We start from the raw sequence: 16101 nt of genomic DNA, 5'->3' as shown, positions 1-16101 counted from the left end.
AATTTTAGAAAAGCTTGAATTAATGACGATAAAATAATTTAAGGATTTAAATTTGGTGGTTGGAAAAGTAAAAAAGGTACGTGTTAGGGCAAATCATTAAAGGAGAAAACCAAGAAAGCAGGTAGAAAACCACTCTATACTTTTTCATCACATTACTAATACTACAAACTCCACGTGAGGCTTCACCTTCCACACTATTTTTCTTGACATATTTAGTTTTGTAGATATCATTTTTGGTTTACCTTTGCTTATTCTTTTCTTTTGGCCTAACATTTGCTTATTCTTTTTCCAATATTCACGAAAGGCAAGATATTCCAGAAACTGTACATCGTAGGAACTCCTGAATTTGCCACCTCTAGATAAAATTTTTTTAAAGAGTTCAGTTATGTGATTTTTTTTATCATTAATTCTGTTCAAAATTAAATGGAGATTTGAGAATGAAATGAAGATATTCTAACTAATTCAAATTCCACAAAACGATCTGAGTAATGTTGACAGACATCACTAACATGTTTTTCTTTCTTTTTTGAAAATTCTAACTAACATCTCTAATCTATTGATTTGAATATTCTACTTTGGATGCTCTTGCAACTTCCTTACCAAACTGACTGACAACTATTATTTTCTCATTATTGTAAGATAAATAAATTCCCATGATTCTATGCAGTACCAAACCATCATGCTTTGTTCCAAAACAATCCTTATAACTTTTATAATCAAATCCGTTTTTATTCTTACAATATTCTTAATATTTCTTACACAATATCACATTATCCTGTGAGTTTTTTTTTGTAAACTGGCATTCATATTTAAATAAGAGAGCAAGAAAATGCAAAATATCACAAGAAAATGCATTATCTTGTGAGTTGCGATAGACTTTTTTTTTGTCAAATGAGTTGTGGTACACTACGTTTGCATTTCAATCAAGTGGTAACTGGTAAACATGTGGTAATGTGTAGTGGTAAACTCCTCTGACAAATGCAACAACGTAACCGTTTATTCAAATGTTAGATTCAAATTCAGAAACGTATAACATATATGTTGTGGTCTGTAGTTTTTCATTAACAATATATAATACTCTAGGAATATTCAAGTACAATACTCCTTCCGTTTTTAAATAAATGTCAGTTTAATACTTTTAACACAATTAAGAAAATAACAGAAATATATGTAAATTATTATTAATTATATATGTCTGATAATAGTATTTGAAATAAATAAAATTATATATAAAATCAATGCAGTTTAAAATTAATTTTCAACTAAAATAAGTATAGTATGCATTGAAATTGTAAAGTGATATTTTTTTAGGTAACAAAAAAAAAATTAAAATAATATTTATTTGAATAATGCTTTATAGCATTTTCACATTGACATATTTAAGAATATCGTCTGAATATTGCAGTTTAATAGTTTTGACTTTTGATCAAAGAATAAAATAAAAACAATACTATTACAAATTAAATTTTATTAAATTTAGGGAAAATAAGAAATCATAAACGGAGCCCACTAGCCACTGCATTCAAACGTGTCTCACCAACTCTCTTCTAGAAACAATTTAGGCTTTGCTCACCTTCCTCCTCCAACCTTTCTATCTCTCTTTCTCTTTTAAACATCATCTCTCCATAAAACCCTAACTTCATCGTCACAAGATCATCATCATCAGATATGGGGAGGTCTCCTTGCTGCGAGAAGGACCACACGAACAAAGGAGCTTGGACTAAAGAAGAAGATGACAAGCTCGTCTCTTACATCAAGTCTCACGGCGAAGGCTGTTGGCGTTCTCTTCCAAGATCCGCCGGTCTTCTCCGTTGCGGCAAAAGCTGCCGTCTTCGGTGGATTAACTATCTCCGTCCTGATCTCAAGAGAGGCAACTTCACCCTCGAAGAAGACGACCTCATCATCAAACTCCATAGCCTCCTCGGGAACAAGTGAGAACCATAACAAGATCCTCTGTTTTAATAATACTCTGTTTCTCATGCTCTGTTTTAAGAGTACTCTGTTTCTTATGCTCTGTTTTTTTCATCTCAGATGGTCTCTTATTGCGACGAGATTGCCGGGAAGAACAGATAACGAGATTAAGAACTACTGGAATACACATGTGAAGAGGAAGCTTTTGAGAGGAGGGATTGATCCCACTACTCATCGGCCAATCAACGAGAGCAAAGCTCCTCGTGTTTCGTCTGAGCCTAGAGATACAGAGGACTCGCTTGTAAAGTTTCTCTCTTTCAGTCGTCAGTTGGAGATAAAGGAAAGTTGTGGGGATAAGAGAAACAATCAGGAAGAACTGATTTGCAAAGAAGAGAGAGTTGAGTATTCTGTTGTTGAAGAAAGGTGCTTAGATTTGAATCTCGAGCTTAGAATCAGCCCGCCATGGCAAGACCAACAGCGGCACCATGACGAGACCAGACTCCGGTTTGGGAGAGAGAAGTTTAAGTGCACTGCATGCCGTTTTGGGTTGGGCAACGGCGACGAGTGCAGCTGCCATAATGTTAAATGTCAGGTCGAAGACAGTACTAGTAGCAGCTATTCTTCGAGCGACATTAGTTGTAGTGGGGTTGGTTATGACTTCTTGGGTTTAAACACTAGTGTTTTGGATTTTTGTAGTTTGGAAATGAACTGAACTGAAATGTAATGAAAAAATATTACGAATTATTGAAAGCTGTGATAATAACGTACTTGTTCTTTTTTTTTCCTAATTTCATCTTTACTTCCGCTCATTTTTCCTATCATATCTACTCAAATAGAATAAAAAAAGATCACATGGCCTTCAGTAAATACAAATCTTTCTTTTTTGCCAAAAAAATAAATACAAATCTTTTATGGTTCATATAATAGTTGTTAGTGTTTATGTATCATAGAATTTATGCTAGTCTACTAAAAATGTGTGTTTTTTTTGTATGATTGTATCTCTCGTAGTAGTTGATATATTCTACCGTCTACTAAAAGATGTGAAGATTTTCTAAAGCTTTTTTCTATTTTACCGTCTATTTTCGATTTTGATTCTAAATTGCATTCTTTTGGAGTAACAAGGACAGCGTAAAAGCCAAACCCATGCTTGACAAATGTCATTGGTTATTATTCCCAAGAGATTTGACATTTCAAGGAAGTGGATAAGCTATGTAAGGATGAGAAGCCTGAGAACGATTGAAAGGGGTATTTACTATTAGTAGTGCATGTTTCTATTCATTATTACCTAGCTTACCTCCATCGACGCCGGCCTGGGATCCAAAGGGTGAAGGCGTTCTTTGCCTTGTTCTGACGGCGGGTTTGTTTCCGATCAACGTTAGGGTTTGTTTTTTTTTTTTTTTTATGTTCTGGTGGTCTCGATTGATGTTTCGGGGCTGAGCTCTCATTGATGTAAGAGAGTGGTGTACGAAGTGAGATGGTGATTTACGTGCGTGGGCTTTGTCTTTTGAGTGTGTACTCTACAAGTGGTGGACGAGATCTCGTTCGGCGATCGATCTCTCCGATGCTATTAATACTCAAAGGAAAAGTGGATACAGTGTTTTGGGTGTGGAGGTCATGGGCCCCGGTTTGTCACGGTGAGGCATGCTCCTATGGTAGCCGGTGAGAAGCGCTCTAGTTCCGACGTAGTATTTCCCGGTGGTGGCGTTGAAGCAGACGAGTAACAGGTGGTGTCGGTGAGTCGGCCGAATCAAAGTGACGGCATCTCGACGTGTCGTTTTGTTTCTAGGGTTTTAGTTTGATGGGCTTTGGGCCTTGTATGCTCTTGTGTCACCCTGTTTGTTTGGGCTTCGGATTGTAAGTCATTGGACTTTGGTCTGGGTGTTTGGGCTTAGTCCCCACCTCTTTTAATAATAAAATTCTGATGGGAAAAAAAAAAGATGTGCGTCTGTGTTGGTACTTTGTACAATGTCTTTATCAAAAGAAAGTGTTTTTCCGCTCGACTTAACATAGTAGTATTAATTAACCAGAGTTTCACTACCAGTCTATCCCCATATTCTTCAACTTTCAAGTAAATACACAGCGTCCACACAAAAAGAAAATGTAGATATCTCCTAACAGAACTGTGGTTTGTATATTATGCTTACAAGATTGATGATTCTACAAGAAAATATGCAATGATATATATACAAGATACAAGATTTCGTGGGATGTGAGGGATACGCTAAAGATCAAACCACATATATATATATATATATATTAGAGAGCTCTATCGGTTTAACCTAACAAGACAATGGTACTCTTCTACTGTCTTAAATATTTAAATTTGAAAGAACGACCATCAGACTTTATTCATCTTTTACCTGCTGAGGGAAATGTTAAAAGATGGAACGCATTAAACGATGAGTTAGGTAGACTTTTGTTTTCTCCGGTCAAAAACGATAAAAGTGGCAACTACCGAAAATGCTCTCGTTGAGAGTCGAACTCAAGACCTCCCGCTTACTAAACGGGTGCTCTAACCAACTGAGCTACGAGAGCTTTTGTGCTCTCTGGAAAGTACGCCGAAAAGAATGCTTTTGGTTTAGTTGGGCTTTAGTAAGGATTGGATCGAGACCCAAGAAAATAATTTATAAACATACGCAACTTTCTAGGCCGTCCAATTATTCTAAATTCATTACCCTTTCACAAATATGAAAGATCCATATTAGAGGATTTGGATCCTGTGATGCGTGTGTTCTTCTACAGATAAAGACATGCAACTTGAGTAAATTCAACTGTTTCAGGTCCATAAAAACTCAATTCCAAATCCAGTCTACAAAATTAGGCCCAGTCTGGAAAAGTTTATAAACATAACATCTAAGCAATATGTTGAATGCAAATTCTATCAACTACAGTCCACAAATCACACATTGTCATCTTGTGGTTATCCACCGTTTAAAATTATTCTTACATCATATGTTATTAATGTTTTCTAGCCTTCTATATGTGTTACTCCTTTTTCTTCATATTTGATACAATATGAGGCTTTATTTTATTTAAGCATTAGCGACAAAAAGAGACATAAAATAACATTCAACATTTAGACTAACAAACAGAACCACCAATAGTTGATAACTCTTGTCAATAGAAGGAAAGGAAGGAAAGTCTCACATACCAAGTTAAGCACTAAACAACAATAACGAACATTAATAGATAATTACTGCTGTTAATGACACATCACTGACGGTTTAACTCCGGTTGAATGGAATGTAAATATTTTATTTGGTCCGGTCTTGGATTTTGTCGAATCCCATCTCGGTTGGGTCGGTGGCTTGAAGCTCGTAGTGGATGCCTTCCAACACTCTTCTCAGTCCGCTCTTAGACGTCGCGTACATCATCTTCTCCCTTATCCTCGACGCCTCCGGCGACCTATATTATATGTTCCCACAAAACTGAATGCATTATGGATCGGTTTGGTATAATTGTGATTGTTTTTTTTCGGTTTGGTTTAGTTGGAAACCAAGAGGATTTTTTGGGGGCTAAAAGAGTAAATTCAACAGTTTGAGAAGGAAGCTACAAGGCTTGAAACACGACTTACCAGGTGATGAAGAAGAGCTTGCTCATGCGGCAGTTATCGACGGTGACGTAGTCGAAATCAAACACGGCGTAGCGACAGTCGTCCTCCGGCAAGGAAGCGGCGAGATCATGATAGGTCTCGCCGGCTGCACCGACCTTGTCCACGGCGACTTTCTTGGATTTCTCCTCGATCTTGAAAACGATGTATCTGTGCACTTTCTTCCACTTCATCTCCATGAACGATCTCTTGCAGTCTTCCAACATCCACATCCCGTTCGTCGAAGCCTACACCAAATGGTTATAAAACTTTCGAATATGTATGGCACCAAAATGACAAACAAATAAATAATTGTTTATAAACTGTGATATAAACTATATAGTATATATGGTTTTACCGTCTTCAAAGCCATAGTGAGTGTTGCTGAGCTAAGTTGGTACGCCTTCTTCTTCTTTAGTTAATGTTTTTAGAGAGAAAGTGTGTGTTAAGGAGAGTGAAGGTTGGTGACTTATATAAGTAAATGGTTAGGTAAATGCCACTAGGTTTCTCTAATTATTACGAAACTACCAGGAAATTACCACCCTTGCGACTGGCACTTTGATATATGTTTTTACGGAGATATTTGATGTATTTATCAGAATATTGAGGGGTTTTTTCTCAAGTTTAGTTGTTTACAACATTTTTTGACTGATTGCTTACAGCCTTTTGTTATGAATACTTATAATTACGAACACCCATGTATAGTTCTTTTTTTTATTTCACTGAAAATAACAATAGTTACAAAGTACTACTAATTCCTACATTCTGTTTCATAAAGTTACATGTTTTTAAAAAAATGTTTCAAAAAGTATAGTTGTTTACAGCCTTTTTTTTTAAATTTCACTGAAAATAACAATAGTTACTATTTCTTTTAAATTTGAATTTGTGGGTTTACCAAAGCAAGTAATTAACCTATGCTAGTTAATGTTAGCCAATTGCTAATGAGAAAATCAACTCGGGATAGAAACTTATCATTGTATGTTTGCATAATAGTGGGAAATTCACCTATTAATAATTTAAAGCCATATTAAGTGTTTTAAAATCTTTTTCCTCACTGCCAAAATTTACGGTTTCAACTTTCATTTGCTAGCTGTGTTTTTCCCGTGCGTGTACCAATGCATGTAATAATAACTGCTCTGTTTTCTTCACAGTTATATAAACATAGTGTAAAATAATTTTTATGTCTTCCATGAATACTTTATTTCTAAATGGTGTTATTCATCTTATATAAAATGATATATTTTAAAAATCAGAATCAAAGTTGCGTATATAGAGTTGTAAAACATTACTCAAACATAATAGAAATATATTGAGATAGTGCTTTTATTTATACAAAGGTTCAACCCATATGCACTACTTTGTGCTTAGAGAATCACGATGGTGTTAGTGTTAGGACAGAAGTTCCAAATGTTTCCATGCCTGAATTTGGCTTTATACCTATGGGATGTACATACTGGTGTAGTGGTGTGCAACTTATTTGGCTTCATTATTATCAGAAAAAGGCAATCAAAACAATTTGAACATATGCGTGTCTAAGGTTGAAATTTCTCATTTTCTTGTCCTGACGTTTTTCTTTGTAAATTTTTGAACATATCATCAAAAACTAAACATTAGACATGCGTTATTCTTTTGAAGAAATATAACCACACTGACACTATAGAATGTGAGAAAGCAAGTGCTAATGAAAATGAAAACAAATAAGCAAAGCATAATTAACTATTTACATCTATATTAACAAGGAGGGTGATTAAATTAGAACTGAAAAAATGACAAAAGAAGTGAAGGAGAGAAAAGAAAAAAGAAAAACGCGAGGAATCGAGAGAAGCTGGTCCCAAATAATAGGACTGGATGATCCCGTTCCTACATCCTTCATTGGTCTCTCCAATTTTGTGTTACTCAAAAAGGCTCAAGGGAACCTTTGCGTGGACTCTAAGGAACGAGACACAATAGAATTTTAATATATACTGGATAACGAAACTTAGGAAGACGCGAGATAAGTTTTCGATTGACTGGTAAAGACAGTAGCAAAACTTTTTGAAGAAAAGCTTAACTTGAAACTTCAAACATTTTGGGTTTAACAACAAAATATGAAGCAATAATAAGAAACTTTAACGTGAGTTCCAACAAAATAAGAGAATCCCAAATTTTAGCAAAAAAAAAAGAGGGAACTGAAGTCTCTGCTCTTTCTTTTTAGAGAAATTGCCAAAAATATCATTTTCATAGTACCACTTTTCATGTTTACACTAACCACTTTTACCACTATTTTTAATGAAGAATTTAGATTTGAAGGTTTAAGATTTAGGGTTTAGATTTGATGTTTTAGGATTTAAGGTATATAGTTTAGGGTTTAAAGTTGAGGATTTAGGGTTTAGAGTTGAGGATTTAGGATTTATAGTTTAGACTTTAGGGTTTAGGGTTTAGAATATTGAATTTAGGGTATATAGTTTAGGGTTTAGGGTTTAAAGTTGAAGATTTTGGGTTTAGGGTTTAGAATTGGAGGTTTAGGATTTATAATCTGGGATTGTAATTTTTAAAAACATATAAAAACAAAAATATAAGAGTATTTACTATTTTAATAAATAAGGTATTTTTGAAAATGTGTCTTTAGTGGTGGTAAAGATGTATAATGGTACTTTGAAAGTGGTATTTTTGAAAATTCCCCATCTTTTTATTAACTGAAACGTCTAGGTTTTATGAATTCATCTATTAGATAATGACGTTCAGATATGAATGAAAATATGAAGTATTCATATGGAGGTTCCTGAATATTCATCTAAAAGTCAGCGTATTTAGATAACCCAATTTTAACCATGATCAACTTTATGCAACTCGGGTTACAAGTTAATTAGCCTGATTCACATTGTTTTCCGTTGAATATCATAATATTTTGGTGTCGGTAAATAAAAGGTTCACAGAATAAAACCTAAAAATACGGTGATGCTAGCCACTAAACAATTCCAAGAAGAATTTTGCAGTCCCGAAGTTTATAGTATAGTCTTACGATGAAATTGTCCATAACGTGTATGCTATAAGTCGAGCAATTCACACCAATATACTGTATCATGCCATAAGCACATGTGCATATGGTTTTCTAGAAAATGCATGAATTTAGATATAGTTATAGATTGAGTAGGTATATACGATTATTATACATAGACATGAGTTTTATGGACCCCTATCTGTTATTATTCGGGTGCAATTAGATAAGAAGCCAAAACACTAAAATTTAAAGCTACTGAAAATTTTATGGACGCATAAGCTCGACAGTACTAACACTTCCTGCTCCCTTTTTGCTTTGTATCAGCATAATTTTAACTTGATTCGATCTCTCTAGATCAGAGTATCTTGTAAGATTTAAGAAGTATTTAATCAACTTCAGAAATAAATGAGATTTTATTAGTGTTTTAATAGTTTCAAACGCAGTTTTATAAACACATGCAAATATACAAAAACCTAAAGAAAAATACTCAACGTTGTACTTTCTTTTACCAGAAAAAGACCCTATTATAACGCGTAAGTGTAAAAGCAAACAAACACTGAAGATCTAAATCATCAAAAGCTATTAAAACAATCACACACGCATTGAGGGGGACATAACCACGTCTCTGCAAATGTGTGGATAACAATAGCCCATACATGAGTTTTGATGAGGTGTAAGTAGATGATAGAATTATTATGTATCTATCTATTATTTACATGTCTTATGATTTTAATTGATTAATGTCTCCCTTTGTAGTTTGTTATTTGGAGGTTTTGTTTGTAACATTCGGTGGCTTGTCTTCTAAAGTTATTCAGTAGTTAGGCTTTGACTTGTTGCTCAATACTTGTGTGGTCTTTTCCTCTTTGTAATTATTCGTTTCACCATACCATCCTTTATTTTCTTTTGTTGTTTTTCAATATTGTGTTATTGGATAAGAAGAAAATATAAACTTTAGAAATTGTGAAATATTAGGCAATGATTTGGATGTTTTGATCTTTGGTTTTGATCTTTCCCAACCAACAAAAGATGAGTCTACTTAATTTAACAAGTTTAAAATGTCCTTTAATAATCAATTAACTATCATGTCTACCGTAATTCAACTCATCGCACATATCAGATACTGCCTCCATGATATTTTGGTTCAGTGCATAAAGATTAAAAATTTTGTTTTCTTCTAAAATTTTTTTTATAGATATAGTTCTAAAATTATTCAACCATTTATAAAAAAGACTAAGTTTTAATTGGTTGAGTTATTTCCAATAAAATTAAAATTAACATTAAAAACTCAAAACATCTTATATTTTGAAACGACATAAACATATCGTATAGTTACCTAAATGTAAACTGAACTAAGAAAATCATATAAATAAAGTAAAATTCATGAGAAGAAAAGAAAACTGAAGTAAAGAGGTACAGGATGCGTCCAGCTTTAAAAACACTAACTACATTGGCATTGTATTCAGAATTCAGATCATCACATCTGCAAAACTATAAATAAAAAAAGAGAGAGAGAGAGAGGATCTCATAGGAAAAGGACCAAGATTTGCTGCGATGTGTAAGCTTTTACGTTTTGTCATCTCTCTTCATCCCATTTGTCTTTAGGGATCTCTCCAGAATCAGCAATCACAACTTTCTTCCTTGGTTTGCCACTGTAAGTACCGGCTCCACCTTCAATGGCGAACACATTGTCCATTCCTTGTATCACCTTCCCAAACACAACATGCTCCCCTTCCAACCTGTGCACACAAGATTTTCACACATAGGTATACCAAACTCTACACTTAAAAAAATCATGAATAAAACTAGAGTTACCAGCTAGCCTTGACAGTAGTGATAAAGAACTGTGAGCCATTAGAATCAGGTCCTGTATTAGCCATCGCTACAACACCTACAAAATTTGATTTCCTAAGTCAAGACATGATAAACTACAAGAATACATTCGTAAGTTTAGTATAAGCGCACTCACCTGCATGTGAATGCTTAATCTTGAAATTTTCGTCAGGAAAGGTACCACCATAGATTGAGTCACTCCCTTTGCCATCACCATGGATGATGTCTCCTCCTTGGATTACGAATCCAGATATTATTCTATGAAATGGTGTTCCTTTATAGTGTAGAGGCTTCCCGCTTGAAGTTTTCCCCTTCTCTCCTAAGTCAGCGTTTCGGAACCATTTTTAATCAGAAACTGAAGCAACCCAATTCCAAGATATAAACACAACCATCTAAGTACAAACCTGTGCATAATGCCCTGAAGTTTTCTGCAAAGAAACAAAAGAGTTCTACCATCAGAAACTGTTTAAACAGTTTTTAACAGAATCCTGTAAAGTTTGCAGTCAAGAGATGATGGAAGACATTACCAACAGTTTTGGGTACAACAGTGCCATATAATCCAATAACGATCCTGCCTGCAACACATTGAGCGAAAGCAACACACAATGAAGGAAGTATATGGCAAAGAAGAGATCGCAAAAACTCATGTACATAAAAACAATATTATACATATCAAGTAGAGTCCTTTTTACCTAAGCGTTGGCCGTCGATATCAACATCGAGAAACACTCTGTGTGTGATTTCATAATCCTGGATCACTTGCTTCTCCTCCTCCTAAGCACACAAACATATAAACATTGGAAGAGCTAAAAACCAGTTTCCACATTGCTAATACACTTGCAAACTCACTTAAAACACTTCACGTGTGCTTAACTAAATACAAGCAACACTAAAGAGAACCACAAAAAGGGGTTTCATTTCAGAGAATCAGATCTCTCATAAAGAAACAGATCGGTACCTTGCCGGTGTTGAAGAGCGCGAAGATGAGAAAGATCGTTAGGGCTACGAGGAGAAGAAGGCACCTGGGCTGTAACAAAAACGACATCTCTCTACCCATCTTTCCTTCTTAAGATTTCATCTCACCCTCCAGAGCTCGATCTCACCCTCCAAATCTCACTCCAAAGAGAGAAACTTTCGCTCTTTTTAAGATTCGATGCTGTGGAAATTGTGTAAATCTTCGCGGCAATCAAGTTTACAGACAGAGTCTGAACCCAAAATCGATCTCAATTCCAACAAGTGTGTTCTGTTTCTTCGTCGAAGATGGTTAATTCTGTCTCTTTGTGATGTGCTAATGGGCCTGAATAACGATTAATGGGCCATTATTGTATTTTCTGTTTCAAATACTATCCAATCAAATGGGCTTTTTTTTTTATTTCAACATCGTCTTGCAATTGCCCTAGCTACCCGATTGAAAAGATATCTAAAACTTTTCAGGCCAGATTTGTCCTTTTCATTTCGTAATACTCAGCTCGGTCCTACCCGATTGAAAAGATATCTGTCTATTTGTTGTTTTTATATTCTTTTATCAATACTGTATAATTTTTGTATACCAAACTTTTTTGAGTTTTCTAGAAAACAACAAAAGAGAACAGTCGTGACGAATCTTTGGTTGAAAACGTAACGGACATATCAAATCCTCCGTAGCTGGTAGGTGGGAGATATTTTATAAGCATTAATTGTGTGTTATTTTCATATCTCAATCTCACTGAAACCAGATCTAGAGATATAGAAACTGGACAGTTTTTTCACAAACATAATTATATCGCAAGAGAAATCTATGTTACGAGAATTTGGAGCCGACACTTAAACTAGTCTCTGCAACCACACATTGTCTTTACTCGTGATGTTTTCTAATCTTATGTGTCTAGGAATGTGTTATGAAACATGTGATTTTCCACCATATTGTTGTAAGATATTATTACCTGCGTAAAGAAAACTAGGAGAACATACAAAATACTAAACCACACGATTTAGATAGAGAGAAACAAATTGTTGTAAAAAAAAAGAAAAAAAAGATAGATAGATGCAAACAAATTCAATTATCGTCTCCATCCCGCATAAACTCGTAAAGAAAGCAATAAAAGGGTTCATTTAATATTAGTTTATAGACATATCACCCACCACGTTTAATTAACGCTAAATTATAATTATGTTGTTTGCTAGTACTTGCTATTTCTCAACCGTTGGATCCACTTTATATATAAAATGATCATTCTCTTATTGAATTCGTCGTTTAGGAATCCGACAAGTTCAATGTTTCCGAATATTTTCCAAAATATCTTTTGTGATAAGCAAATTGTGATAACCTTGCCCACAAATCAGATCACATTTTGAAAAAGTTATCCTAATTGTGGCAGCTGTGATAACCTCGCCTACAATAATGCACTACTAATAATTCACTGATAGAGACAATTCCCTATCACTCACTTACTGTCCGAGTTCCTGAATCGGTCCCATCGATATTCACTACCATTATCATAAAGTGGCAATTTGCTTTCAAATATAGCATGAGATCTTATGTTGAACATTTTTTATAAACGCCGATGGCAAGCTTTTGTTATAGTATTCTGTTATTAGGCATAACTTCAGACTGATCTTAAAGGCCTACGCATGTACTACTTTGTATAGCGAGTAAATGATGATAATTAAGTTTACAAAAAAAAAAAAGTAAATGATGATAATTATAACCAAGCGGCCGTCATCACCTGAGGTTCCGTCTCGGAGCTCCATCAAATCTTCTCGTATATCACCACGACTGTCTCGTTCTTCTCCTTTAGCTCTTTTAGTATTACACGAATAGCTAATGGCGTGGTTGGCTGGTTGATTCGTTAAACAGACGTTATTGCTGTATGCTTGCTTCAAACTTTTGTTAAATATCATATATGGTTTGTGCAAACACAAGAAATGCCATACGGAAATCCAGTAACATAAAACCATTATTCTAAACAATGTTCAAGAAATCTTTATATTAAGAAATCATTCTAGAAAACGTTTTGTTTAGGTCCGATTTGTAGACTAGACGGATGTCTAGATGTCTAGGTGCGTCTAAACAGATTTTAGAACACTGATTCTAATGATAGATGACAATCAATTTCTAAATATTACGATAAAGGATATGTAGTATCAACAAAATTGGCAAGTCATGTGTGGTTTATAAAAAAAAAAAAGGGTTACATTATCGTGTTTGCGGCTGAGAATTGAGGGTTTAGGATAACATGATAGCATCTCTCTTTTTTTTTGTCACTGACATGATAGCATCTCTCTATATCACATTATTATTACATTATTGTGTTTTCCAGCTCCACTTTCATACAGTCCCGTTTTCATCCCAAAGCCATCAGCTATCGCCTATATTAGGAGTGATAATAGATAACCAAAGCCCTCGTATCGTAACCAAGACGAATTTCACTTTAAGTAATAAACTAGATCATGATCCGCGCGACCGCGCGGATTTATTTTTTATGTTTAACACATAACATATATTCTATAATAGTTAATACAATTTGAAGTTTGTCCTTTTCACATAATATGGTTTTATATAATTTCGAGTTTTTTCATTGTTTAAGAAAAATGTTAAAACTGTTTTTTCTATTAATAGTTTTTCATTGGTGTATTAGAGATATAACTGTATGGTGAAAACACTAACATAATATCAAACAATACGATTTGGTTTTGACATTGTGCTTTTTGGGAGTTTTTTCTGAATGTTTTGTGAATGTCCAATGATAAATACGAAGGCAAATACTTGTACACACATTTTAAGTGGGAGGAATTGAATATTTTCTAACCTATTAAGTTAGATATAATAAATACAAAATCTATTGACACCGAGATTTTAGGTATAGTAGAATAAACTTGGAGAAGAGGGTTTTCCATATTCATGATTTTTCAAATCTGGCAATTTGATTGTGAATATTTGATTGTAACCGAGATTTTAGGTATAGTAGACTCAACTTGGTGAAGAGGTTTTCCAATAATCGATTTTTTTTAAAAGTATAAATTGATGTTTTTGAAATAAGAATATACGTTAGTATATTATATTTAGTGTATATTCAAAGTAAACCTCGATTATTTGAGAATAAAAAAAAATATATTCTGATATCTTTAGTATTGAGTTTTAAAAGTTATGTATCAAGCTATTTAAAATTTTAAAGATCCATCAGTATTCGATGCCAAATAATTGTTTTTTAAATCCAATATTGTAGGCTGAGAGTTATTTGGTTAATTGAATCAATTGGTTTAGTTGTATAATGACTGGCTAAAGATTCGTGTAATTTTTGTAATTTTTTGTCAACCTACTCGTGTAATAATATTTATATTTTTAATAATATGTGTAATATTTATTTTTATTTCTATCTATTTTTATTTTTATTTTTAAGAACTCAGACTCGTGTAAATATTGGAGACATTTATCGTATTCATTTGACTATAATAAAAGAGAGGTTTATTGTATTCATTTGACTATAATAAAGAGAGGGATTGTTATATTTGTAATATGATATAATATAAAAATGATAATGTGAGTATATTCTAACGAAAAGAATAGATATTTTGTTTAATAGATGTATATAATGTAAGACATAAATCTTATTGTGGAGTTAATTGATAGATGGTTGATATCTAACTCTTTAAAAATATTTAAATGAAAGATTAGACTAAGAATAATAATGTGATGTCCAACTTAAAAATCCACATAGAAGAAGTTATAATGTTTCTGTTTTAATAAGATAGATGTTATAAATAAAATTAACTATGTAAGTATGTGGAACTCTTAATCTAAAAGGAACTGAACCGGAACCCACATTGAACCAGTATTAGCGTACAAAATAGTATATATATATATATATAATTTAAGCTTGTTTGACAAAAGAAATATACTCCTTCATGTTTTAGAAAAATAAATTGTTTCACAAAAATGTATTTTTTATGTTTCCTATACAAAAATTGTAAATTTCAATAAAATTGATTGAATTTATTGAAAGAATATTGGTTAAAATGTATTGGAATTTGATAATTTCTAAAAATAATGTATAGTTAATGTGTTTTCTTAATATGTGTGAAAACACCAAAACATACATCTTTACAAAACAGAGGGAATACAATTTAAGCTTTTTGAACATTATATGTTTGTAGTCATAACTTAAATGATCTTTTTGTTTTGGAAAATTTAGATTGCGTGAAAGGAACTCTCTCATGATTAAGTTTTTATAGATTCAAAACCACACTCTACACGTTAAGCAGTTTATGGAAGTTGTATAAAGAAGATAATGACTGCGTTCATATATCAAGGAGGATGTATCTTGTGGAGAATGTTAACTGAGTTCCTTCCCAAATCCCATCAATAGTTTGGCATAATATACGACAATAACAATACGATATACTATACACCCACAAGCGAGGAAACTATAATGCAAGAGCTTACAAACACATTGGATTATCCGTTGAGCATTCGAAGAACAGAGAAAAAAAGAAACTGAACACTCATCTAAAACTGTACCCAAATCAAAGCTTGAGAAAACTTTCTGATGTAAAGTAGTAAATTCGAGTGGCTAACTTACTTGGTCAATAAAGATCGATAGTTGTCACAACCGACTAAATATTTGTATCAAGTGTTAAATTGTGGTAGTATTGTATGCTTGTATATATAGTGCATATTAAACTTATAAACCCGCTTAATAACTAAAGACCATCGTTTTCAGAATAAGAGACTTATCCGCAAAATTATCAGTGTTGCATATTCCGTACGTACATATTTAAAAGAAGGAAATGCAGGGCTTGGCGATATGAAACA

The 16101-nt window shown here is 33.5% G+C and overlaps 3 protein-coding genes and 1 non-coding gene across 4 annotated transcripts; 1 reads left to right on the top strand and 3 right to left on the bottom strand.

Moving 5' to 3' along the window:
* The first annotated feature begins 1599 nt into the window (after positions 1 to 1599).
* On the top strand, positions 1600 to 2732 carry LOC108835434 (transcription factor MYB32-like). Its single transcript, XM_018608689.2, has 2 exons — positions 1600 to 1931; positions 2032 to 2732. Exons 1-2 carry the CDS (start codon positions 1669 to 1671, stop codon positions 2621 to 2623), a joined length of 855 nt encoding a protein of 284 aa, XP_018464191.1. The 5' UTR covers positions 1600 to 1668; the 3' UTR covers positions 2624 to 2732.
* A 1640-nt stretch (positions 2733 to 4372) lies between these two features.
* Positions 4373 to 4446, bottom strand: TRNAT-AGU (transfer RNA threonine (anticodon AGU)). The gene has a single exon. It is a non-coding gene; the product is annotated as a tRNA-Thr (tRNA).
* A 469-nt stretch (positions 4447 to 4915) lies between these two features.
* LOC130508398 (actin-depolymerizing factor 9-like) lies at positions 4916 to 5945 on the bottom strand. The gene is made up of 3 exons (XM_057003887.1): positions 5859 to 5945; positions 5486 to 5748; positions 4916 to 5316 (listed from the first exon to the last, which is right to left on the bottom strand). The coding sequence occupies exons 1-3, from the start codon at positions 5871 to 5873 to the stop codon at positions 5166 to 5168; spliced, it is 429 nt and encodes a 142-aa protein (XP_056859867.1). The 5' UTR covers positions 5874 to 5945; the 3' UTR covers positions 4916 to 5165.
* A 3880-nt stretch (positions 5946 to 9825) lies between these two features.
* Positions 9826 to 11542, bottom strand: LOC130508397 (peptidyl-prolyl cis-trans isomerase CYP21-1). The gene is made up of 7 exons (XM_057003886.1): positions 11269 to 11542; positions 11003 to 11084; positions 10838 to 10885; positions 10715 to 10738; positions 10447 to 10629; positions 10293 to 10368; positions 9826 to 10216 (listed from the first exon to the last, which is right to left on the bottom strand). Exons 1-7 carry the CDS (start codon positions 11365 to 11367, stop codon positions 10054 to 10056), a joined length of 675 nt encoding a protein of 224 aa, XP_056859866.1. The 5' UTR covers positions 11368 to 11542; the 3' UTR covers positions 9826 to 10053.
* Positions 11543 to 16101: the final 4559 nt, after the last annotated feature.

Source organism: Raphanus sativus, chromosome 2 (assembly GCF_000801105.2).
Source record: "Raphanus sativus cultivar WK10039 chromosome 2, ASM80110v3, whole genome shotgun sequence".
Lineage (NCBI taxonomy): Eukaryota > Viridiplantae > Streptophyta > Magnoliopsida > Brassicales > Brassicaceae > Raphanus > Raphanus sativus.
The sequence above is the reverse complement of the archived record's forward strand: the minus strand, read 5'-3'. Positions and strand labels throughout refer to the sequence as shown.

What these genes read in the sequence shown, in the direction of transcription:
- LOC108835434 (XM_018608689.2), top strand. Translation starts at nt 1,669, where the DNA reads ATGGGGAGGTCTCCTTGCTGCGAGAAGGACCACACGAACAAAGGAGCT. An exon ending in CATAGCCTCCTCGGGAACAA is followed by an intron (nt 1,932 to 2,031) that starts GTGAGAACCATA and finishes TTTTCATCTCAG; the next exon opens with ATGGTCTCTTATTGCGACGA.
- LOC130508398 (XM_057003887.1), bottom strand. An exon ending in AAGCTCTTCTTCATCACCTG is followed by an intron (nt 5,317 to 5,485) that starts GTAAGTCGTGTT and finishes CATATAATATAG; the next exon opens with GTCGCCGGAGGCGTCGAGGA.
- LOC130508397 (XM_057003886.1), bottom strand. Translation starts at nt 11,367, where the DNA reads ATGGGTAGAGAGATGTCGTTTTTGTTACAGCCCAGGTGCCTTCTTCTC. An exon ending in CGCTCTTCAACACCGGCAAG is followed by an intron (nt 11,085 to 11,268) that starts GTACCGATCTGT and finishes TTGTGTGCTTAG; the next exon opens with GAGGAGGAGAAGCAAGTGAT. An exon ending in TATCGACGGCCAACGCTTAG is followed by an intron (nt 10,886 to 11,002) that starts GTAAAAAGGACT and finishes AATGTGTTGCAG; the next exon opens with GCAGGATCGTTATTGGATTA.